Source organism: Melospiza georgiana, chromosome 19 (genome assembly GCF_028018845.1).
Source record: "Melospiza georgiana isolate bMelGeo1 chromosome 19, bMelGeo1.pri, whole genome shotgun sequence".
Classification (NCBI taxonomy): Eukaryota; Metazoa; Chordata; class Aves; order Passeriformes; family Passerellidae; genus Melospiza; species Melospiza georgiana.
Window position 1 is genome coordinate 7,645,657 of NC_080448.1, and position 23,813 is coordinate 7,669,469.

Genomic DNA, 23,813 nt, shown 5'->3' on the forward strand with positions numbered 1-23,813 from the left:
AGGAGCTGCTCTCTAACTCATTCCTGCCCTGGAGCCAGGACCTTTGGGGGGAAAACCCACCCCTGGCATGGCTGGGGAGGAGCAGGACTGTGAGAGAGCAGCGGGTGCCGAAGGGTTAACAGGGAGTGTTTGCAGCCAGTCCCTGGTCACCAAGGAGAAGCGATCTGCCCTTGGGAAGGAAACAAAACACCCAGCAGGGCGATTCCTCTCCCCAGCACCACTGCAGGGCTCTGGCACCGCCAGGACACTGCCACCACCCCGGGTGGCAGGGAGCAAGAGGCACCAGGTGAGTGTGGCTGCCGGGGAGGTGACAGGGACAGCACAGGGACAGCACAGGGACAGCCATGTCCCCACCATCCTTCTCCCTCCCAGTCTTATGGCAGAATGTGGGGCACCCCGGGCACGGGGACACGCAGCATCCGTCCCTACCAGTCCAGCGGGCAGTACCTGTACGCCATGAAGGAGGACCTGGCAGAGTGGCTGAAGGAGCTCCATGGCCTTGACATCGAGGTGGGCACCTTCCTGGAGGTGCTGGAGACAGGGGCTGTGCTCTGCTGCCACGCCAACCACGTCACCCAGGTGGCAGGGGAGTTTGCCCAAGTGTGCCCCGAGGTGGCCAAGCACCTGCACCTGCCCTCTGCCGGTGTCACCTGCAACCTCACAGCACAGCCTGGCACCTTCCAGGCCAGGGACAACGTCTCCAACTTCATCCAGTGGTGCAGGAAGGAGATGGGGATCAAAGGTAGGATGCCAGGCCCCAGCTGTCCCGTGTCTCTGTGTTTTGCCATGTGTCCCCCAAACCCAGCGCCACCCCAGCATGGGACAGCTCTGTGTGCTGGCACCCCTGAGCTGGCATTCCTTGTGCAAGGTCCTCCAGGCTTGGCAGCAGCTTTGCAGGGCTGGAGGGTTTGCTTGGGTGTAAATACACACAGGAGGAATGGCAAAGGAAAGGGTGGATGGCACAGTGTGTCCCTGCCAGGCATGGCATGATCCCAGCCCTAAGGACAGCAGGAGAAGTCCTGGCTCTGAGCAAAGCATCTGTCACCCTGTCCTACCCCCATGAATGCCCAGAGAGGGGAGTGGCGCGGACCAAGACATCCTCAGGGCTCTCAGACACTGAGTTTTGTGCCTTTGGGATGCCATGAAACAGCTGCAGATGCCCAAAAGGAAAAGCTCTTCCTCCTTTATCCCTTACCCCAACTCTTGTTGAACCCTGCCATATTCCTGGTGGGATGGCTCCAGTGAAGAGCACCCTTTGGGTGGGTTTTGCCTCCATCTGTGCCCCCCATCTGCTCTGTGCCCATCCCCACATGGATGCCCTGCCCTGCCCTGCCCTGCCCAGACGTGCTGATGTTCGAGACAGAGGACCTGGTGCTGAGGAAGAACGAGAAGAACTTTGTGCTGTGCCTGCTGGAGCTGGCCCGCCACGCCTCGCGCTTCGGGGTGCGCGCCCCGACCCTGGTGCAGATGGAGGAGGAGATCGAGGAGGAGCTCCGGCAGGAGATGGAACTGCCTCCCCCAGAGCCCAGCCTGCCACGGGCACCCAGGAGGGCACCACGGGACCTCCAGAACCTCGACCAGATGGTGCCAGGGGCAGGGGAGCATGGGGATGGATGGGGATGGATGGGGATGGATTGGATGGGGACAGATGGGGACGGGGATGGGGACGGGGATGGGGACGGGGATGGGGATGGATGCAGGTAGGGATGGGGATGGATGGAGATGGAGATGGGCATGGAGATGGATGGGGAAGGACATGGAGATGGATGGAAATGGAAATGGAAATGGAAATGGAAATGGAAATGGAAATGGAAATGGAAATGGAAATGGAAATGGAAATGGAAGTGGAAATGGAAATGGATGGGAATGGACATGGAGATGGAGGTGGATGGGGATGGGCATGGAAATGGATTAGGATGGCATGGGGATGGATGGGATGGGATGGGATGGGATGGGATGGGATGGGATAGGGATGATGGGGAGGAGCATGGAGATGGATGGGGATGGATGAGGATGGGCATGGGCATGGAAGTGGATAGGGATGGAGATGGATTGGAAGGGCATGGAAATGGATGGGAATGGAATAGGGGGGCATGGGGATAGGCATGGGGATGGATGGAGATGGGCATGGAGATGGATTGGATGGAGATGAGGATGGGGATGGATGGGGATGGGCATGGTCACCCCAGGACCTTTCCCAGCAGCCCTGGTGAGGACCCATCCCTGCCACCCTCAGGTGCAGCACCTGGTGAGCCGCTGTACCTGCCCTGTGCAGTTCCCCATGATCAAGATCTCCGAAGGGAAATACCGCGTGGGGGACTCTGACAGCCTCATCTTTGTGCGGGTGAGTCTGCTCTATCCCTGCTCTTGGGGGAAAGGCATCAGGAATTCTGCTCTGCTGCCATGACCCCCTTTCCACAATCCCCCAAAAAGGGTCTGTGGGGGAGTTCTGATCACTATTCCCAAAGCAGGGGAGCTCAGCCCTGTCACAGATGTTGGTATGGATTTAACCACCCATTTGTGTGGGACAAACCCTGACACCCCACAGAGCCACAGCCTGCTCCCACCCAGCAATGGGAGCACTGGGATGCTCTGAGTCCATCCCCAAGCACGGCCAACGAACTCAGCACACCACGAAGGACAGGGATTTTCCAGAAGGATCCCTCACCCTCCTTGTGGTGACAAAATAAACCTGTCGGGATGGCCGCAGGAGCTGAGCCGGGGACGCAGCCGCCCTTTGGGACACCTGGTGGCACTTGGGGCCAGCCCAGAGCTGCTCTTTGGGACACCTGGTGGCACTTGGGGCCAGCCCAGAGCTGCCCTTTGGGACACCTGGTGGCACTTGGGGCCAGCCCCAGCTCTCGAAGCCCGGCCGGGGGTGCCACCCCAGGCTGCTGCCGGTGTCCCCTGGCACGGACATTCCCGATGTCCCCAGATCCTGCGGGAACACGTCATGGTGCGGGTCGGGGGCGGCTGGGACACGCTGGAGCATTACCTGGACAAGCACGACCCGTGTCGCTGCACCTCGCTCTGTGAGTCCCCGCGTCCCCAAACCCCGCGACTGGCTTAGGATGGGGGAGGTCTGTGGTTGGTTTCGATGCTTCTCGGAGGCTTTGGTACAGCCATGCCGAGAAATATCGGGTTTTGGGGACTTTCTTTGGTTTTGGTGGCCACTAGAGGTCCTGGAAGACTTCAGGATGGAGCCGGACCCCCAAAGCCGCTTTGCAGGGAGCGCAGGCACTCTCGGGGGGCTGGATGCTGAGCCTCGGCTGGGTGCGCTTCCCCGCGGGTGGGTGCCTGGCACAGGGGCGCTGAGCCCCCCTCGCTGTCCCCACAGCTCACAAACAAGGCCGGAAGGGCCGGAGCCCGCAGCAGCAGGTGCAGCACGAGGTGCGGCTGTGCCCGGCCGCCCGCAGCCCCCAGCCCGCCCTGCTGCTCATCGGCCGCTCCCAGAGCCCCCTGCCCCCCGTGCCCTGGGGGGGCCGCGTCCCCCCTGGCACCCCGTCCCCGGAGCGCCGGGGTCGCCAGACGGGGGCCAGCCCTCAAACGGAGCCGGCACAGCCCCGCAGGGTCCCCTCGGGCAGGTAAGTGATGCAGAGATGCTTCGCGCCCCAAACTGCCTGGATTCAGAGCAGGTTTTGGAGCGTCTTTGGAATTTTTTGCCATCTCCCGTCTGGAGGTGCCCAGCACCAGGCGGGACTGGGGGGGATGCAGCAGCCCCCGGCCCCTCTCTGCGGTCTGTCCCTGCAGGATGCGGGAGCCACCCGCTGTCCCCTTGGGGAGGCAGCCGCCACCATCCCGCTCACCCGCCCGATCCGGCTCCCCTGGGCTCGGGGCTCGGGGCCGGGCACCCACCCCGTCCCGGCTGAGCGCCCCGAACGGCGCGGGGGTGCCCAGGGCATGGCAAGGGACCTGCCCGGGGACATCATCCAGCCTGGGGACAACCGGCCTGGGGACATCATCCAGCCCGGGGACATCATCCACCCCTGTGGCACCGGCACGGGGCAGGCCCGCAGCTCCCAGCCCACGGACGGCACCGGCAGCTCCGAGGAGCGCCCAGCAAGGAGGAAAATCATCTGTGCCGGCTGCCAGGCCGCAGGAAACGGGGACAGCCGCAGCCCGAGCCCCCAGTCCCCTCAAGGTCCGTGCCCCCAGTCCCCTCAAGGTGTGCGCCCCCTCCTCGCTCCGGGATGCTCCAGGAGACCCCCGGAGCCTGAAGAGCCCACAGGAAGGGAGGCAGGGAGCCCTGGGCCGGGGCCGACAGCCTTCACCCCGGAATTGCTCCAGCCAAGCCCCGAAATTGGACAGCAGCGTTAAACCCCCCCTCAAAGCCAGCCCGGCCCCCCGGCCCCCCACCCCTCAGGGCCGTTCTGCAGGGGGCTGCAGGGTCTGCGATGCTGGGGACAGTCCCCAGGGGACAGGACAGAGCCACCCAGCCCCGAGCACAAGGACTGCGGGCACCCAGGGACCTCCAGGGGCACAGGATGGAGCCGGGGCAGCCTGTGGTGATGGCCCCGAGGGGTTCCGGGGGTGCTGTGGGCACACGCAGCCCCCCGGCTATGCCAGCGTGCTGGAGGAGCTGGCCCGCGGCCCGCAGCCCCTGCGGCCTGTGGGGATGTGGGGACAGGGCCCCAGAGCGCCCTCAGGAGCTGCCCCGGAGCTCCCGGCCCCGGGGGAGGCAGGGGGGCCGGGGATGGGGGGCCAGACCCCCCGGGCCAGCACGGCCGCCAAGCCCCGGCGCTGCCTGAAGAAGCCCGAGCGGGTGCCCTCCATCTACAAGCTGAAGCTGCGGCCCAAGGTGCGGCCCCGGCGGGACCACAGGCCGGGCAAGCGCCCCTCGCGCATCCCCACCCCGCTGGGGCATCGGCCCCGGGGCCAGCGGCGACCCCCGGGCGCCCCCCGAGCCCCCCAGAGCGGCAGCGCCCGCCCCGAGCCCTCCCCGGGGGACAGCGGCGCTTGGCCGAGCGAGGATGAGGAGGAGGAGTCGTGGGTCTGAGCCCAGCCCGAGGCACGGACAGACGGACGGACGGACAGAGCCCTCCCTGCAAGGGTGGGAGCGATGCTGCGGCGGAAGATGGAGCGGAACCATCCCCGGTGGGATTGCTCCCACACACCAACCCGGGGGGTTCCACCTCATTTTCACCGCTGCACCCATTCCTTCCCAATGGATTTATTTTCCTGGTAATCCCGCTGAGCAGGCACTTCTGTACTGGTTTGGGTGGAAAAATCCAGCCCCAAATTGGTGTTTTCTGCGGGGGGAAGGGTTTAGCCACACCTGGAGAGGGGACACCCCATCCTTGACACCCATAAAAAGCATCTCACACCTCAGTGCTCCCCATGTGCACCAGTGAGCCCCGTGTCTGACAGCTCCCAGAGCCTCCATGAGTGCTGGGGGCTCACAGGGGGGACCCTGTGATGGCTGTGGTCCCCTCTCAGTGCTGGATGGCACCATAATTCTCCAAATTAGGGTCACAGCAGGCACTGCTGCACCCCGAGCCCCCAGCAATGCTGTTTGTGCAATAGAAACGTGCCAAAACTCCATTTCCACTTCTTTTCTGTGTGAGTGGATGGGGAGGGAGGATAATCCTGATGTGGGCACAGCAATCGTCCCCCTGAGAGCCCCACAATGCCCAGGAGAGCCTCATTTCCCACGAGGGGATGGAGCCAGCCCCACTTCCCTGCAGAGGAGCTGCCAACGTGAGCGCTGGCACTCGGGGAACACAAAACCTGCTGGCAAAAACACTCCTGAGGCCGGTACAGAACAAGGGGACAGACCTGATTTTTAATTCAATTTCAAAGAAGGAGGTGCAGGGCGTCACAGGCGGTGCAGACACCTCGGGAATCTCCAACAAGGAGTCCAGGGGGGAAAGGGAAGCCAAGTCCAGGCTTGGGATGCTCAGTGGGGCAGGAGGAGGAGGAGGAGAGGGGAGCATCCTTGGTGAACCCAGCATCACCCCCAGGAGCACAGGGCACAGAGCTGGCACAGCAATGGACATCCCAGCTTGTGCCAGGCCCGGGCTGCTCTCAGCAGGAGCTGGGGGGCGTTGGGTGAGTGGTAAATCTGTAGTAAGGTGTGAGTAGGGCCGCAGGGTGCTCGTGCTCCAATCCCTGTGCCTGGACAGCCGGGATCTCCCTGCCTGCACCACCCACCCCTTCCTGGGCTCTGGGGAGAGGAGCTCTGTGTAGCCCTGGTTCTTCCAGGAGCTGGGAAATGCTGCAGAAGCAGTGAGAGTTGTTGTTATTACTAATATAACTTCCTCTGTCTATAAAGTACAATAGAATATAACAATTATATTTATAACCTTTTTTTTTTCTTCTTTTTTTTTCTTCAAAATACTAAAGAGATGCTATAAAAACCTGTAACTAATTGTGCTATAAACTGCAGGCTACAGGGTTATAACAAACAATGTATTGGCTTAGTCGTTGATATGTGTACGTGTGAGCACTTTAGAAATGCTTTATTATTAGCATTTACCAAGGAATCTCCTTCTCAGATAATTTGGAGGGGTAAAGCTCTAGCCAGAGATCAATAAGTGGACTCAGATGTGTTAATAAATCCTGTCAGGATGAGCTTGGACAGGGAGCCAGGTTTGCCATGAAGGCGAGGGATGGTGACAAGTGCCACTGCCCTTTCTGGCTGAGATGAACTCGTGTCCCCCCATTGCCTTTCCTAATTTTTTCCCTTTTTTTGTTTTAAATTTTGGAGCGAGGGGTTTGATTCCCCAAGCAGGGAGGGAGGAGCAGGATGCACCCCCAGCCCGGGCACAGGGATGGGGTGGTCAGAGGCACTGGAGCTCAGCTGGAGCTGCCTTTGATGGGAAGCAATTCCGAGAGCACAGTGGAGCAGTGCTGGACACCTGGCTGTGGTGGCAGAGGGGATGGGTGTCCTGCTCTGATGAACCCCTCCAGCTCCTTGTGGCAGCAGGGATCGTGGGGATGGATTTGCTGGAGGATGGATCAGATCAGATCCTGCCTCAGCAGGTGAGGACGGTGTTTCCCTGTGTCTCACAGGGACCAGCCATGGAGAAACCACGACCCTCTCTGCCTCTTGCTCTGCCTCCACCACCCCATCACCATTTCCTAGCAGGGGCTGCCCTTTGCCAGCCCCACCCTGCAGGGCAGCATGCAGGCGAGCTGCAGCTCTGGTGCCAACACAAACCAGAAGGTTAAAAAATAATAATCCAACAATTAAAAAAATAAAACATGGGGGACTCACTTTGCTATTAGGGATATGCAGAGAGAAAAAAAAAAAAAAAACAAAAAAAACCAAAGCAGGAATTCAGCTGGAAGTGCTGCTCCAGCTCCCTGTTGCTGCCGAGGCAACATCCCTGTGGGAAAACCCAGCCCGGTGGCACTGCCGGGGGCACAGGGGGGCACAGGGGGCACAGGGGGATGCCCACATGCCCAGGACACCCCCGGGGCTGGGGTGCAAAGCTGGTCACCTGCTGAGCCCAGGAGCAGAGGTAGCAGAGGGGTGACCTGCCCCGCAAGGAGCGTTCCCAGGTTATTTGGTGCTCACAGCCTTCCTGTGCTGGGGCTGTGCTGGGGCACAGGGGGGCTCAGAGCCCTGGGAAGGCAGAACCCAGCTCCTGGGGGTGTCAGGAGCAGGATTAGGACTTCTTTTGTCCCCCCCTTTCTTGCTTTCATCCAGAAATTCCGCCTGGAGATCTGACCTGACCAAACCAAAAGACAGCGCATGTAACCTGGCTGCTCTGCCCTCCATGGGGAGAAATCCCACAAGGGGAAAAGCAGAACTCCTGTTTCCCTGTGCCCCAGGGACAGGACCACCCCCACAACACTGGGATACAGGTGCTGGATAATTCCCTTCCAGGAGCAGGTGATGAGGCAGCACCAGGAGCTGCCCCTGTGCTGCCAGGGCAGGAACTGGCAAGGATGAAGTGACAGCCAAAAATCTGGGCACCTCCTCCACCCTCCAGTGCTGTGTACAACGCCCTGGGATGGCTTTGGCCTCAAGCTCTGCAGGCTGGCAGAGAGCTCAGGGCCATCCCTCACCCCTCACTGTCCCCCTGCACCCCCTGTCCCCAAATGTCACCTCAGCAAGCCCAGAGGTGCCTCCAGCACAGCTCCCTCTGCCCGGGGAGCAGAACCATCCCTGGGTTTGGGGGTCCCTGGGCAGAGGGCTCACAGGATGGTGCAGCAGAACCATCCCCAAGTTTGAGGTGTCCCTGGCAGGGGTCTCCTCACATGATGGTGCAGCAGAACCATCCTTAATTTTGGGCAGCCCCTGGACAGGGATCTCACAGGATGGTGCAGCAGAACCACCCCCGATTTTGGGGGGCTTCCTGGGCTCACAGGATGGTGCAGCAGAACCATCCCCGATTTTGGGGGCTCCCTGGGCAGGGGTCTCCTCACATGATGGTGCAGCAGAACCACCCCCAAATTTGGGCAGCCCCTGGGCAGGGGTCTCACAGGATGGTGCAGCAGAACCATCTCTGATTTTGGGAGGGTCCCTGGCAGGGGTCTCCTCACATGATGGTGCAGCAGAACCATCCTTAATTTTGGGCAGACCCTGGACAGGGATCTCACAGGATGGTGCAGCAGAACCACCCCCAAATTTGGGCAGCCCCTGGACAGGGATCTCACAGGATGGTGCAGCAGAACCATCCCCGATTTTGAGGGGGTCCCTGGGCTCGCATGATGGTGCAGCAGAACCATCCCAGGGTTTGGGCAGCCCCTGGGCAGGGGTCTCCTCACAGGATGGTGCAGCAGAACCACCCCCAAATTTGGGCAGCCCCAGGGCAAGGGTCTCCTCACAGGATGGTGCAGCAGAACCATCCCTGGGTTTGGGGGCTCCCTGGGCTCACATGATGGTGCAGCAGAACCACCCCCAAATTTGGGCAGCCCCTGGCAGGGGTCTCACATGATGGTGCAGCAGAACCATCCCCGATTTTGGGGGGGTTCCTGGGCTCACATGATGGTGCAGCAGAACCATCTCTGATTTTGGGAGGGTCCCTGGCAGGGGTCTCCTCACATGATGGTGCAGCAGAACCATCCTTAATTTTGGGCAGCCCCTGGACAGGGATCTCACAGGATGGTGCAGCAGAACCATCCCCAAATTTGGGCAGCCCCTGGACAGGGATCTCACAGGATGGTGCAGCAGAACCATCCCCAAATTTGGGCAGCCCCTGGACAGGGATCTCACAGGATGGTGCAGCAGAACCATCCCCGATTTTGGGGGGGTTCCTGGGCTCACATGATGGTGCAGCAGAACCATCCCAGGGTTTGGGGTGCCCCTGGCAGGGCTCTCCTCACATGATGGTGCAGCGGTTCCTGCGCAGCGCGCCCTGGAAGCGGATGGTGGTGTGGACGTGCTTGCAGCGGGCACAGCCCACGCTCTTGAGGAGCTCGCTGAAGAGCAGCAGGATGTGCCAGTTGTACTTGGCCGAGCACTCGATGTAGCCGCACTTCCACGTCTTCTTCACCAGGTTGGAGACGTTCCAGCGCGGGATGACCCGGCCCCGCTGCAGGTCCCGCTTGTTGCCCACGATGATGATGGGCGTCTCCGAGGTGCCGATGACCCTGGGGAGGGCGGGAGGTGAGGGAGGATGGCAGGGAGGGACACGGAGGGACGGACCACAGAGCTCAGCCCATCCCCAAAGGGCTCCTGGCTTGTGCCTTGCCTTGTCCCCTTGTCCCCCTCCGTGTCCAGCCACCCCCCGTGTGGGAATCTACAAAATCAGAGGGTTTTGGGAAAGCTGCAAGATGCAGGCTTTAGAGACAGCAGAACTGATAAGAGCTGAGCAGCAGCCATGAGATAGGTCAGCAGAAAAATTATTTAAACTGTAGAAAAGCCAGGACAACTAGAACAATGGTCTGTGTATTAAAGCTTGTCTAGAATAACTTTCTAAGCTATTTACATAAACTATTTATATAAACTTTTCTGGAAAGCTAAACTTTCCAGAAAAGTTTATCTAGCAAGATATTAGGAAGTTTGAAGCTTAATAATAGAGTTTTGTGCATTGTGTTTTAAAGCTTACAAGTAGGTCTTGTATTCAAAATAAGCAAGCATTGTTTAACCAAAGGTACGTGGATACGTGGATAGAACTACTGTCAATATGCTTTTGCTCTGTGTGATTGGTCAAAAAACTTATAAAGTAAATTGTAACATTAAGTTCTCAGTTTGCTGCTTGAGATGTGAGCTGCTGGCATCTTCCCATTGCCATAATCACGTAACGAGGCTGATGCTGGAAAATCAAACAGCTCAAGGCACATTCCCAGCAGCCCTGTCCTGTTTGTGATTTGTACAGAGACCCCAGCTGGTGACACCCCCATGGCACCTGCAGCTGCTCACCCAGGGCTCAGCCACAGGGGACACCTGCCTGGCACATGAATGCACAAATCAACAGCCAGAATCAAAGCCAGATCCCAGCCAGGCTCCTCAGAGCTCTGCCAACCTTAACCCTGTTTCTTCTCTCTTGGAGTAAGAGTGCGAGGTGTGGATGTGAAGTGAAGTGAAGTGAAGTGAAGTGAAGTGTGTTGGATGTGCTGCTGGTGTGGAATCTTATTGAGGGCAGCTAAACCTCTTTTCCTGGGAATTGTGTCAGGAATGAGGCAGGGATTTGCTCAGAGCCTTTGCTGGGCGTTTTGCAGCTCAGTTTTGGGGCTGACAGCTGAGAATCCTCCCTGGGTTCCATGGAGCAGGACAGGGAGCAGCTGTACCAGGAATCCTGGCTTCAGTGGAGCCTGCCTGGGCTCCTGCTCCTCTCTTGGTGTTGGGGCTCCCATCCCTGCCAAAGGGGCTTTGTGCCACTCTGGTATCTCCTCTCTGATGCCAGGATGAGCCCCCCTGGTGCAGAACTCCCTTGCCACCACCCCAGAGCCATCCGTACCTCGTTTCCAGGATCTGCTGGCGGATGGTTTTGATGTACTCGAAGCTGTCAAAGCAGCAGATGTCATAGACCAGGATGTAGGCATGGACACTCCGGAGCCCCCTGCAGCACACGTCTGCCCACTCCTGCAGGGGCACACAGGGGTCAGTCCTGGCTCTGGGCCTGGGGGATGCTCTGCCCTGCCCTGTTCTGGGGGCTGCACATTGCCCCAGCACCCACCTCTGTGTGTGCCCCACAGCTCTGCAGCCATGTCCCCTCTCCAGAGATCCCTTATTCCCCCTGCCAATCCAGGGGAGAGGTAACAGGATTTATCAGCCCCAATTCCACTCCTGAGGGAGGATTGCAGCCTAATTCCAGCCCAGAGCTGAGCTGGGAGTGGGGCTGGATGCAGCCCCCTACACTGGGAGTAAAAGCTTCATCCTCCAGAGCTGCTAATTAGCTGTGCTAATTAGTGATGCACCCTGGTTTTTGGGGCAGGGCGGGTGAGGAGGGTGCTGAGCCCCATCTGAGGGTGATGCAGCAGCAGCTCTGTGGGTCAGAGGGGGAAGGTGACAGCAGCTCTGTCTGGAGGGGACATGGGGACAGGAGAGGAGCAGAGGCAGCTCAGGAACTGAGTCTGTGAGAGCGAAATGTGGATCCAGGGCAGAGGCAGGCAGGGGTGGCCTCTCTACAGCCAAAATCTGGAGCTGGAAGAAATTAATGCTGTTAAGAAACCCTTGGGTTTCTGGGAACAACCGGACTTATTTTTTTTTTTTTTCATGCCATGAGCGAAAATCTGCCTCACTTCAGGCACTTTCCCATCTCAGATGGGACTGGGATTGGCAGCCCCTGCAGGCAGCACTGCAAAACCCTCCTGGGGCACCTCTGGAGAGGAGAAAGACTCTCCAGGGAGGAAAGGCATCACTTGTCCCTGATCAAACCCCTCCAGAGCCGTGAATCAGCCCTTCCTGAGTTTATATAATGAGGTGGGGAAGGGCACTTTTGGGATTGGGTTGATCTCTGTCACAGGGGGCACAAGGGGCTGGCAGGGGGACACAGCCCCTCCCTGCCCACCCAGGGGAGATGTAGGGGAGACCCTGGGGCTCAGAGATGCAGGAGGATGGAGCAGCAGCCTCGGGGCTCCTCTGAGCCCTGATACACCAGGGAGACAAGGAACTGCAGCTATTTCACCGTGCTGGGGGCAGCTCTGCCCTGTCAGGGTGGTTTTCCTCAGCAGTGCAGGTCTCCTGGGATGTTTGAGTGTTGCACTGCAGGAGCAGCATGTCAGAGAGGCACTGGCTCCTGCTCCCCTTGCAGGGCAGCACTGCAGGGATGCTGCTCCTGGCACGGAGCTGAGTCCAGGATGTTTCCCTGCAGACAGAGCTTTATCCCTCTCCTTTCCCCTCAGAGCCACCCCTCTGATCACCCTCTGTTCCCTGGAAACCTCCATCTGCTCCCACTGGCACCTCCTCTGGGGTGCAGCAAGGCAGGGAGTTAATGGAGTGTGTGAGCATTGGCTGCTGTGTCAATAAATTACCCTTTGCTATTTCGGGCTCTTTCTCACGCTGACCTTTCCTTCCTGCGCTCACCCATTAATTTTTAAACCTTCTCCTCGCCCCTGGAGTGCTCGTTTCACCTCCTGCCTGATGGTACAGGTGCTCTTAGAGCCCTACATGGCCCCTGTGACCCTGGCCCTGCGGGGAACAGGGACACTGTGACTAATTGAGTGGCCCCACTGGTGGCACTGCAGCCACAGCTGGGAACCTGCAGCTCCTTTCCCCACAGTGGTGACACAACCTGTGCCCCTGGGGCTATGGCATGAGCTTAACATCCTATACTCCCCACTAAATCCACCCAGAAGTTGTTGGTGCTGGTGGCAATGCTTTCCAACCCCGCACTGCTTTTTGGGGGGTTGGGAAGCACCTGAGGGGGTAGAGGGGGAGCTGGTGGGTTCAGAGCTCCAGAACAAGGCCAGGCAATGCTGGAGGGGACAATGGCCTCTCCCAGGAGGGGACAAGCTCTGCCTGCCTTGGGCAGTGGGTGCATCAGGGCTCCAGGAACCCCTGGTGTCACCCACATGTTCTGCTGTTGGCTCAGACACCGGGCCAGCCATGGTGGGGTATCTAATCCCAGTCTGGGCCCTGGCTTTCGTGGAGTTCAATTAATCATTGTTCTAAGATCTTCCTTGGTGGGGAGGCCTTATTGGCATCTTGGGCTTGTGACAGCTCAGTTGCTTTTTAACCTTAGCTACTTGGATAGCATGTGAGCACTCTTTATGCCGTTATAAGGTTAATTTGGGTCTCCTGTATGACCACAGGATTTACCAACCCTAGATTTGCTATGGCTCAGTCAAGGACTGGATCCCAGTGCTCCAGGACCCCAGGTGGATCCCAGCTGTGAGCAATGCCAGAGCCACATCCTTGGAGTGGGATGCCACCTCTCTTGTGTTTGCTGCCACCAAACTTTAGAACACACTTTATCCTGAACCTGCTCAGCAGGATCCATGAGGACACAACCCATCCTTGACACGGAGAGAGAGAGAAACATCCCCCAAAAAGGCAGAGCCGCAACCCCACAGATTCCAACAGCAAAACCCCACCCCGGGGGGGATCACCCGGACCCGCAGAGGTGGAGGCGCCCTCGGGGGCCGCCGTACCTGCAGGGTGTTGACAGGGAAGGCGGTGATGGGGGGAAAGTCCATGATCTGCAGGTCGTGCACGTGGCCGTTCATGACCACGGCGGGCAGGTAGACGCGGCGGGCCGTGGTGGGCACGCACACCTCGCTGAACTCGTTGTACAGGAACTGCCGGACTATGGCGCTCTTGCCCACGCCCTGCGCTCCCAGCACGGCGATCTTGAAGGTTGCCACCATCCCGCCGCGCTCCGGCCCCGGTGCTGCCCCCGCGGTGCCGAGGCTGCATATTCCCGGGCAGGGGGCCTCAGCCCCATTCAGGATGCATTGCCCCGCCGGGGCTCCCCGTCACTGCAAGGCCAAGGAGAAGCCGGTCAGCTCTCAGAGACCTCTCTGGGTGTTTATTCCAGCAGGAGCTGGCAATGTACCCAGGGGCTTTGGCGCTGCAGGACCTCAGGGTCCCCTTGGAGCGTCCCGCCCCAGCAGCCAAGGAGAGGCAGGATTCCAGGATTTATTCCAGGAATAGAGCGGACTTTATTCCAGGAAGGTTCTCACAGGCACATTCAGCCCTTTCAGCTCCACAGCAAGGAAAGGCTCAGTCTTTGCTCAGGGTCCCAGGCTGTGCGGGGCCGCTGTCACCAGCTGTCCCTTCCCGGTGCTGTCCCAAGCCGGGAATCCATCTTCCCTGGGTTTGGACAGCTGGAATTGCCTTTTGCGGGCGGGGGGACATCGCTGAGCGCCTGCGAGCGACAGCTTGAGCGTTTCCTCTCAGCCTTGGAGCGGCTGGGCAATTAACTTGATGGGGACTCATTTAGCAGCCAGCTGACAGGGTGAGCCCGGAGCCACCGCTGTGCTGAGGCCGGGGCAGGGCCCACGTTTAGGGGGACACGGGGGAATAACCCACACACGGGGACGTGGGAGCTGAGCCTGAGGAGCCCAAACACCGCTGGCATCAGGAGCTGTGATGGGGACAACATGGGCGAGGGATGGGTCCCACTCTCACTGGCTCTCATCCCTAGGAAGCAGCTTGTGCTTTATCCCAAAGTGTGGATGCTCTGACCAATTTCTGATGCTCTGGCCCATTTTCCCTGCACCATCCCCAAAGCGCAGGGCAGCGGCGGAAAGTGTCAGGTTCAAACACCCTGTTGTGGCTGTTTGATGGAGATTATTTACCCCAGGGGGAGCCTGGGCACAGCGTTCCCATTGCCGGGTTCTGGAGTGGCCGAGCTCCCCGGGATCCCTTCCCTGGGCCGTGGCTCACACCACCCTCACCTTTCTCACGCCAGGACCAAGGACCATGTCCCCCCGTGCTGCTGGCACTGTTGCCCCGTGGTGCTGGCACTGTCCCCGGGGTGCTGTCCCTGTCCCCGTGCTGCTGGCACTGTTCCCCCGGGGTGCTGTCCCTGTCCCCGGGGTGCTGTCCCTATCCCCGTGCTGCTGTCCCTATCCCCGGGGTGCTGGCACTGTCCCCGGGGTGCTGGCTGTCCCCAGTCCCGCAGTGGGGATGTTTCTGTGCCAGATGCAGGCAAATGGGGGGTGCAGGAGCCCCCAGGCCCGACCCTGCCAGGGCTTCTCTCTGCCAGCACACAGCACTGTCACTGCAGGTCCCTGGGGCCACCCTGCTGCAGGGACAGCCCCGTCCCCACAAACCCTTCCTCCTCTGCGGGGCCGGAGCGTGATGGAGCCACACAACTGGAAACCAGAGCCCCGCTGGAACTGGGGCACGGGCTGAGCCCGCTGTGGCTCTGCCAGAGCCTCACTGCCCTCTGTGCTGGCCCGCGGGGACGCTGCACCCCAAAAACATCCCAGCCCGACCTGGTGGTGCCCGGCCCTACAGACAGCTGCTGTGGGAAACTGAGGCACAGCGGGGGGACCCTTGGGGGCACCGCACGGAGGGGAGGTGGGGCAGGGACCGTCCCCGGCCCTCGGGCGCTCAGCGCCGGGCTCAGGCCGGGCTCCGCGGGCTGCAGGGCCGGGCGGGGGCTGCAGGGGGCTCCGGCAAGGGCGGCCCCGGCCCCCGCGGCGACCTTGGCCACGCTGCCACCCTGGGGCACTGCCAGGAGCGACCCCTGAGCCCCGCAGGGCGGGGACAGCATCCCGCACCCCACATCCCGCACCCCACTTCCCGCACCCCACATCCCGCACCCCACATCCCGCACCCCACATCCCTCACATCACATACCTCACCCCACATCCCGCACCCCACATCCTTCACTCCACATCCCGCACCCCACATCCCGCACCCCACATCCCGCACCCCACATCCCTCACATCACATCCCGCACCCCACATCCCGCACCCCACATCCCGCACCCCACATCCCTCACATCACATACCTCACCCCACATCCCGCACCCCACATCCTTCACTCCACATCCCGCACCCCACATCCCGCACCCCACATCCCGCACCCCACATCCCTCACATCACATCCCGCACCCCACTTCCCGCACCCCACATCCCGCACCCCACATCCCTCACCCCATATCTCGTACCCCCGCATCCAGACCCTCCCGGGGATGCTCCGGCCGGCCTGGCAGCGCAGCACCCCCGGCCCGCGGTGTCGCTGGGGCTGGAGGGCATCGGGGGATGCCGAGGGGGGACGACACCCGCACCCCCGTTCCGGAGGGCGAAGGGAGCGGAGAGCCCCGGCGCTCAACTTTCCCCCTTGTCCCCTCACGCCATCCACCCCTGCCCTGCCCAGCGGTAACTTTGCCCCCGTCCTGCCCTTCCCGGCCGATCCCCGTACCTGGCAGCGGCGGCCCGGGCCGGCGGCGCCCCGGCGGGCGGCGGAGCCATGCGGCGAGCCCGGCTGCAGAGCCCCGGCCCGGCCCGGCCCCCGCCCGGCGCGGCCACACCGGGGGGAGCGGAGAGCCCGGCCGGGGCACGGCGGGGGGAGCCGGGCGGGGATGGAGGCGGTGGGATGGCGGGGATGCCCGGGCGGGAGGCGGGCAGCGCCCGGGGAGGGATGGAGGGAGGGAGGGAGGCAGGCAGAGCTCCGGCAGGGATGCGGGCAGCGCCCGGCGAGGGAAGGAGGCTCTGCCCAGGCAGGGATGCGGAGGATGCCCGGGAAGGATGCGGGCAGTGCCCTGGAGGGAAGGAGGCAGCACCCGGGAAAGGAGGCAGGGAATGCACAGAGCGAGCCGCAGGAATCCAGCAGAGACACCGGTTTCTCCCGGGGCTCTGGGGAGGCGCCGATGGGAAAAGACCCTCCCATGTCCCCCCTGCAGTGTGCTGGGTGCAGCGGCGTCACCCCTTCCCTCCCCGGCGGCTCCGGGCTCTCGTGCCCGCCCCGGACGGGTCCCCCGGGCCGGAGCCCCTCGGGGCAGGAGGGCAGGAGCCCTCCCGGGGACTCTTTCCCTCCTCCTCCGGCTGCTCGCTGTGCTCCGGGCACATCGCTTCATCTCCGGGGCCGGGGGCTGCTCTGCGCCCGGGGGTCCCTGAGCCCAGCTGCCCGCAGAGCCCCCCAAAGGAGGGACATTTCTGTTGCAGTGCCTGCGGTTTTGGGTCACCCCGCACGGAGCCTTTACCTGCGCGCTGGACAGAGGGAAGACGCTGCCTGCACCTCCGGAACCATGGTCCAGGTCCCCGGGACACGCTGCTGATGGAGTCCCTGCGCCCCTCTGCTGCTCGGAACAGCCCCAAAGGCCACCCGGGCTGGCTGTGACACCGGCGAGCACCGAGGGGACAGCACAGGGCTGGCGGCGATCGCAAGGGCTCGGCCGGGCTCCCCCCAGCCTCGTCAGCACCTTCGGCTGGGAGAAAACATCATCTCCGGGCTGAGGAGGGGGTGCAGGGGCAAACACAGCGCCACATCCCTCCCGGGGACAAGGGGACAGCAGCCACAGCCCCGCGGCTGGGGGCACAAGGACACTGGCACAGCCTTGGCACAGGCAAAGGGGGTCAGAGCCCCGGCAGGGATCGGGGCGTTATTTCCCTGCAGAGATGCTCAGAGACGCAGATATTTCTGTGTCCTGGCGTTTCCAGCAGCCCCAGGCGCTGCTCCCCATCCCCGCACGGCCACGGAGCAGCGCCGAGCCCCGGAACGTCTCGGGCAGAGCGCAGGGACCGCGCTGCACATGAACTCTCCCGCACAATCCAGGCTCCAGCCTCGCGGCTATTTTTAGCAGCTCCCTCCGAGATGCTCTTCAGTTGCAGTTTAATGTGTGAAATTTAATATACGAGGAGCCTGGGGGAGGGGAGCGGGGCTGGATCCCGGCACGTCCCTGCTGGCTGCGAGGTTTATCCCAGTCTGAGCAACACGAGTGCAAGGCAAACCTCAAATCATCCATCCAAGAGTTGCTGGGTGTGCTGATGTGCAGGTGGCAGCTGGGGACAGGCAGAGTTGGTGGTTGTGGTCAGCTCCTGCCTTAGCCAGATCCAAAATCCTCCCCTGTGTGCCCCACAGCCCATCATGGGCTCAGGGATTGCTGGCACAGAGCAGGATGGGTGTGAGGCCAGTGGGAGCACAGGGGTTTTGGGGAGCCCACCCAGCACAGCAGGATTTGCCCCAGCTCCAGCCAGAGCAGCAAGGAACAGCTCAGGAGGTCCCTGTCCCACAGTGCAGCCTCAGGAATAGGGAAAATTGTGGGGACCAATCCCCCCTGGCAGCTCCCAGCTCAGGGAGCATCACCTGTGTCCCCCGAGCCCCTGGGTGACACTGCTGATGGCAAACCCAGCTCCCAGGGGGTTGGTGGGAAATCCACAGCAAATCTGCAAACCCACAGCAGCAGCAAAACCCAGTTTGTTCTCGAGGCAGACCAGTGAGGGAGGATGAAACCTTCCCTTTGCCACAGGACATAGAGGGGCAGCAGCAGACAGGGCTGAGCCTCCCACAGCAGCTTTTGCTCCTGTGGGGCCAAATGCTGCTCCAGGCCCATCCCCAGCAGGGAATGATGATCCCATCCCAAACCAGGGATGCAGGAAGGGACACAACAGCAAGATCAGGGACCCCAAGCCAGCCTGTCATTGCTGTTACCTGACACGTGCATTTGCTCCTAACACAAAACCATCCCAGAGCAGGGCCACACTGTTTGATGTGCTACCTGCCCTCCACAGAGGGTGCAAGTTCCCAAAAATCCAGGGGCTGCTCAGCCAAGGCTGGGCAGGGTGAGGGAAAAGGCTGCCCTGCTCCAGAGCAACATCCCCCAAAGCTGCTGTGTGTTCTGCTGGATTTCTGGCCACTTCAGGCACTGAGCTTGGCTCTGGCCTGGCACAGAGGTTTTGCAGCCCAACCCATCTTGCTTGAGATGAAGAGATGTCAAAGCCCTCTGAAAAACAGCACCAGTGCAAAGCAATCCAAACACCTCACTGACTCCCAGGATTTTATCACTTCACCACAGGGAAAACAGGTCACACCACACACAGCCCCCCTGGAGCCCTAGAAGGGCTAAATGGGTACATCCATCTTCTGCTTTTCATCTGAATCTGTCCCTGCTGCCCTCTGAGATGAGGAGAAGCAGCTGTTGGAGCACCAAGGGAACTCGCTGCCTCCTCCTCCTGCAAGCCCCACATTTAGGGGACTGTGCTGTAGAAGTGCCTGGTGGAAAAAGAAGCCAGGTGAGCAAAGCCTCCTTTCTATCAAATGCAGCTTTCAGTCCTGCAGCTCCCCTGGGCAGAACCAGCATCAGGGGAATGGCTCCTCTCCCCATTCCCACAGAGCCACACGCAGCCAGAGCCTCGTGGAAATGACTTTATTGACACGGAGGGCAGGGAAAGGCTGAAGAGCAACACGAACGGGAACACTCGAACGAGCAGGGGCGGAGGGAACGGCACCGGCCCCGCCCCGGGCTGGCACACCCACCCCAAAAGCTGGGAAGGAAATCGGCAAGAGAAGGGGGTGCTCAGCAACCCCTCCCCACGTCCAAGCTGTGCTCTCCTCCCTGCCCCACACAGCATCAGGACTCCTCCATTGCTCTGTTAATGATTTTTATACCACACCCGCGGGGCTCGGAGCAAATCCCCTCCCAGCACGCTGGGCAAGGCTCAAGGGCTGGGCTGCTCCAGCTCTGCCCCACTTTCCTCCCCCCAGCCAGAGCCCAGGGGTTCCTACACAGGCACACACCTTCCTCAGGGTCCTCTGAGGCCGGAGCCTCTCCCAGGACACTGTGACCTTTTCCCAGCACCGGGTTCTTGGCTGCAGCCAGTGCCAAAGCCCTGATGAACAATCTCCCACCGTGGAACATTCACTGACTCTGAAAGTGGCGTCTAAAAGGACAACAGGGGGGGTTGCTACACGCAAGAGCTTTGTTAGCTGGGGTGGAGATGTCCAAGCATGCTGGGGAGGGAGAGGCTGGTCTGGATTGGGGTTGGATTAAGCAGGACAAGCTATGGATGGAGCAGGGACATGCAAGAAGCTTTGCTTTCACTGCTGGTGCTGCAGCACTGAGTGGTTGCAATGGGGTGAACCCACAGCTGTGGAATGCAAGGGAAACAATCCTGGCTCTAAGGGACAGCTTGGAAAACAGGGGCCAGGGCATGGGGCTGCTTGGGACTCAGAGCAGGGACCTGGCTGGCTCTGGGCACTGTGCTGGGCACAAAGAGTGGAGCTGCCAAAAGGAGAAACCCTTCCATGGCCTGCTCCACCCAGCCCTGTGGAAGCTGAGTGGCCCAGGCAGGCAGGGAGCAAACACTGCCAGGCCCAAAGCATCTCCCACCATGCCCAGCCTGGGCTGTGGGGGCAGCAGGGAGAGCCACTGCACTCCCCTGGCATCCTGGGGCACTGCCAGCAGCAGCCCCTCTCCGTGGGGGCCTGGGGGATGCTGCAGCCCCACGGGGGAAGTGGCAGTGCCACATCTGGGATTGCCAGGGCCAGCACTGGGAGAGGGGGGCACAGCTCAGGGATGGCTGAGGAGGCAGCTTGGCCTCAGCAGGCACAGAAAGAACGGGAGGCAGAGGGGCTGCACATGGGTGAGGATGCAGAGACCACACCTGGAGCCTTTTGCTCTAAGAACAGGCTCATTTCCTTCCTTTCATCACCCCTGCCCTGCTACCCATCCAGGCCTGCAGCTCCTCCCCACACAAAAGCAGCCTCAAATCACCAGCTGATGAGGCAGGGAGATGGCTGGAGTGAAAACACCATAGAAGCCAGCACAAGAGTAATAAAAACCCCTCCTTAGGGCTCCCTTCCCCTCCTAGGACCCCACTGATGGCTCTGTTCCTAATTCCCCGAGGCTGTGCTCACCCTGCTAGAGCCCCATGTCCCTGCAGGGCTCCCAAGACTTCCTTGCAATCATCTTCCCTTTAAGCCAATTACAATAGAAAAACTCAAAAAAAAAAAAAGTATAAAAATATAAAATAAAGTGCAGTGTTATGTTTTCGACACTTTTGCCTTGTTTTAATCAGCAGACGTGTGGTTTTTGATCGGTGTTTTTTCGTTTTTCCAATGAGCAGTTATTTTACAAAATCCAAACTACACCTAAAGCCATTTAGAAAACACTGAACATTGGCACAAAATGGGAGAGAAGCCCACGAGAACGGAGGAGTGAGGGGCGAGGGGCACATGGGAGTAGTCTGAAGCAGTGGTTACAAACTCCATGGACGCTAAAAATACCAAAGGGGTTTGTTCCCTATCATCATCAGCACGTGGATACTAATTGCTACCTTGTTTAATCAGTGCCTTTGACTGCAATCCTACACATGAATACAGCTGCTTCCAGTTAGGAGTGCTCTTCCCTGCGCTGGCGGTGAAGGAGGCTCTGGGGACCCCTTTTCCCCCCTCCTCCTTCTGCAGGGTGAGGCACAGGCTCCACCTCCTGTTAGTTTTTCAAGATGGCATCATAGGCCTGGTAGATGTACTGGGACACTTCTGGAGCTCGGCATTTCAGGGAGAGCTGTGGAAAGGAGAGGAGAGGTTAGTGCTGGAGCTCCTGCCATGGCCACAAGGGAATGGTTGGACATGGCTGCTGACAATCACACTGAGTATCTGTCCTGCTTTCTTCATCACCAACCTCAAAGTGCCCTTTCAGAGCTTGCTGAAAGCAGGAGGAAAACAAAAGCAAACTCCCACATTCTCACCAAACGTAGGCGGCCCCACAGGCAGGAGGAAAAGGGGACACGGTCCCAAACTGAGACAAGGGACCTGTGCTTGTGGCTGCAAATCACAGCACTAAACCCAAGGGCTTCTAAAGATCTGCTGCTCAGTCCTGATGGACACAAACTTGGCTGTCACTCCTCTCTAAAGCAAAGATCAGGCTGAGACCAGGCTTGCAGCATCAAACCTTGTGCAAACACTCTAAATCACCTTCCAACGCTCACATCCACCCCGCAGCTCCCCAGACCACACATTTCTCTTGGAACTCCTGGCACAGCTTCCAACAGGAGATAAATCCTCTAATACCAGAGACACACAGGTCCCTCAGAAGGGCAGACAAGTCAAAGACAAGAGTCACAGGGGTGCACGAAGCAGGACAGAGAGCACCTTCCCCCCAGCCCCGGGCTGGTGCCAGCGCAGGGCCACAGACAGCAGGAAACACGGCGGGGCATAAATCTCCCCTTGTCTGTACCAGGGGGAAGGGCTCCCTGGCACTGCTTCCTTGCTAATATCTCTTGGCTTTATCTCTGGGTAACCTTGGCAAGTCACTGCCCATTGCTGAGCAGGCACTGGCCCAGCTCACTGGTGACAGAGCAGGGGAATTCTGGTGCTCCTCACTTTGCCCACGTTAAGCATCCTCACCCCCCCAGCCAAATTATCAGCATCTCCCTCAGCACAGAGCCAGCAGGGAGGGAGGTGTCATTGTCACATTTTCTGGAAAAATCCCTTTGCCAGGATTTCTTCTCCTGGGAAGCTGAGAAGCCTCAGAGAAAAATGAAAACAATCATTATTTGGTTTGCTTCTCCTGTGTTTGCTGCTTTGGAACGTGATTTGGACATTGTTTACCAACTGGTAATTGTTCAATTGGTTTCATGTGAATTATTTTAGCTTAATGACCAATCACAGGCTGTGTTGAGACTCTGGAGAGAGTCATGAGTTTTCATTATAATTCTTGGTAGCCTTCTGTCTGCACCCTTTCTCTATTCTTTAGTATAGTACAGTTAATATAGTATAGTATAGTATAGTATAGATTATTCTATCTATGATATAGATAGAATAATATAGTATAAATAATAAAATAATAAATTATAGTATAATAAATACTATAATAGAGTATAAATAATAAATATAATCTACTATTAAATAAATACACTAATAAATACAGTATAATAAAGTATAAATAATAAATTAAAATAATACTACAATGTAATACAATGTAATGTAATGTATCCTTCTTCTGTATCCTTTCTCTATTCTTTAGTATAATATAGTATAGCTAATATAGTATAGTATAATATAACATAGTATAGTATAACAGATAAAATAATAAAATATATATAAATATATATCTATTTATATACATAAAAATATATAAAAATATATATAATATAAAATTTATATATATAAAATATATAATATATATATATAATATATATAATATATATTATATATAAAAAGTATATAAATATATATAAATATATAAATAATAAAATAATAAACTACAGTAAAAGAAATACTATAATAAATATAGTATAATAAATTTAGTATAATATAGTATAAATAATAAAATAATGATAAAATTATAATAATATAATACATATATACAATATAATATATAATTATAATAATATGATACGATATCATATCGCATAATATATAATATAATCTATAATATCATATATCATAAAATAATAAATTAGCCTTCCAGAAACATGGTAGTCAGATTGATCATTTTCCCCCTTCATCCTGGGTAGCCAGTGAACACCCCAGGGAGGAAGGGCAGGGAGGAAGGCCCAGGGTGTGTGTGAGCAGCAGGAGCCCAGGCTGTGCCCTGCCCTGCCAGCTCTCACCGTGTAGTTGGGGTTCCCGGGCTGGATGCGCAGCTCAGCCAGGATCCAGATGCCATTGGTGAGCTTCAGGGACTGGTAGAGCATGTCCTGCCCCTCCACGTTCCTCTTGGCAATGGTGTAGACGTTGTTGTTCTGCAGCTTGCTGGAGACAGTGTCTATGGAGGGAAGGGAGGAGAAAAAAGGCATCTGTTGGTTCAGATCCATCATCTGCAGAGACAGGAGAGCCCTGGGGAGCATTCCCAGGATGCAAGGGCACAGGGAAATGCTGGCTGCTTCCCCGGGGACAGGAGCACACGTGACACAAGGAGAAAAACATTCCAGTTCTCTCCGTGGACCCACCTCATTGCCTCTAGGCTGTGATCTCCTGGTATTTGCCCGTTTTACAGGGCTCTCACTGCCCTGGGTCACTCAGGACTTGATCAAGGTGAGACTTTAAAGGCTGCTCAGAGAGGAAGAGAACTCTGCTTTCT

The 23,813-nt window shown here is 58.4% G+C and overlaps 3 protein-coding genes across 6 annotated transcripts in view; 1 reads left to right on the plus strand and 2 right to left on the minus strand.

The window, feature by feature from the left end:
• Positions 1–50: 50 nt before the first annotated feature.
• On the plus strand, positions 51–4,996 carry GAS2L2 (growth arrest specific 2 like 2). The gene is made up of 7 exons (XM_058037867.1): positions 51–286; positions 373–742; positions 1,343–1,584; positions 2,237–2,344; positions 2,936–3,032; positions 3,338–3,584; positions 3,751–4,996. The coding sequence occupies exons 1-7, from the start codon at positions 68–70 to the stop codon at positions 4,994–4,996; spliced, it is 2,529 nt and encodes an 842-aa protein (XP_057893850.1). The 5' UTR covers positions 51–67.
• A 761-nt stretch (positions 4,997–5,757) lies between these two features.
• Positions 5,758–17,555, minus strand: RASL10B (RAS like family 10 member B). 2 transcript variants are annotated; one of them, XM_058037480.1, is made up of 4 exons: positions 16,992–17,555; positions 13,486–13,812; positions 10,851–10,975; positions 5,758–9,540 (listed from the first exon to the last, which is right to left on the minus strand). In XM_058037480.1, the coding sequence occupies exons 2-4, from the start codon at positions 13,699–13,701 to the stop codon at positions 9,270–9,272; spliced, it is 612 nt and encodes a 203-aa protein (XP_057893463.1). In that variant the 5' UTR covers positions 13,702–13,812; positions 16,992–17,555; the 3' UTR covers positions 5,758–9,269. The 2 variants fall into 2 exon arrangements, with proteins under 2 accessions (XP_057893463.1, XP_057893464.1); XM_058037481.1 differs by lacking the exon at positions 16,992–17,555 and adding an exon at positions 16,211–16,256.
• A 1,584-nt stretch (positions 17,556–19,139) lies between these two features.
• The window catches only part of AP2B1 (adaptor related protein complex 2 subunit beta 1), an 81,749-nt gene continuing 77,075 nt past the window's right edge, over positions 19,140–23,813 (minus strand). For all 3 annotated transcript variants that reach the window (XM_058037439.1, XM_058037441.1, XM_058037440.1), the window contains exons 21-22: positions 23,344–23,498; positions 19,140–21,293 (exon numbers count right to left, since the gene is read on the minus strand). In XM_058037439.1, coding sequence (XP_057893422.1) covers positions 21,219–21,293; positions 23,344–23,498 — 230 coding nt within the window. In that variant the 3' untranslated portion in view covers positions 19,140–21,218. The remainder of the gene's footprint in view (positions 21,294–23,343; positions 23,499–23,813) is intronic.

Coding starts and splice junctions, on each gene's coding strand:
- GAS2L2 (XM_058037867.1), top strand. CDS start 68: ATGGCTGGGGAGGAGCAGGACTGTGAGAGAGCAGCGGGTGCCGAAGGG. Junction 287..372: donor CAGGGAGCAAGAGGCACCAG/GTGAGTGTGGCT, acceptor TCTCCCTCCCAG/TCTTATGGCAGAATGTGGGG. Junction 2,345..2,935: donor ACAGCCTCATCTTTGTGCGG/GTGAGTCTGCTC, acceptor CGATGTCCCCAG/ATCCTGCGGGAACACGTCAT.
- RASL10B (XM_058037480.1), bottom strand. CDS start 13,701: ATGGTGGCAACCTTCAAGATCGCCGTGCTGGGAGCGCAGGGCGTGGGC. Junction 10,976..13,485: donor TCCCTGTCAACACCCTGCAG/GTACGGCGGCCC, acceptor GTGCCCCTGCAG/GAGTGGGCAGACGTGTGCTG. Junction 9,541..10,850: donor CAGCAGATCCTGGAAACGAG/GTACGGATGGCT, acceptor CGCCCTCCCCAG/GGTCATCGGCACCTCGGAGA.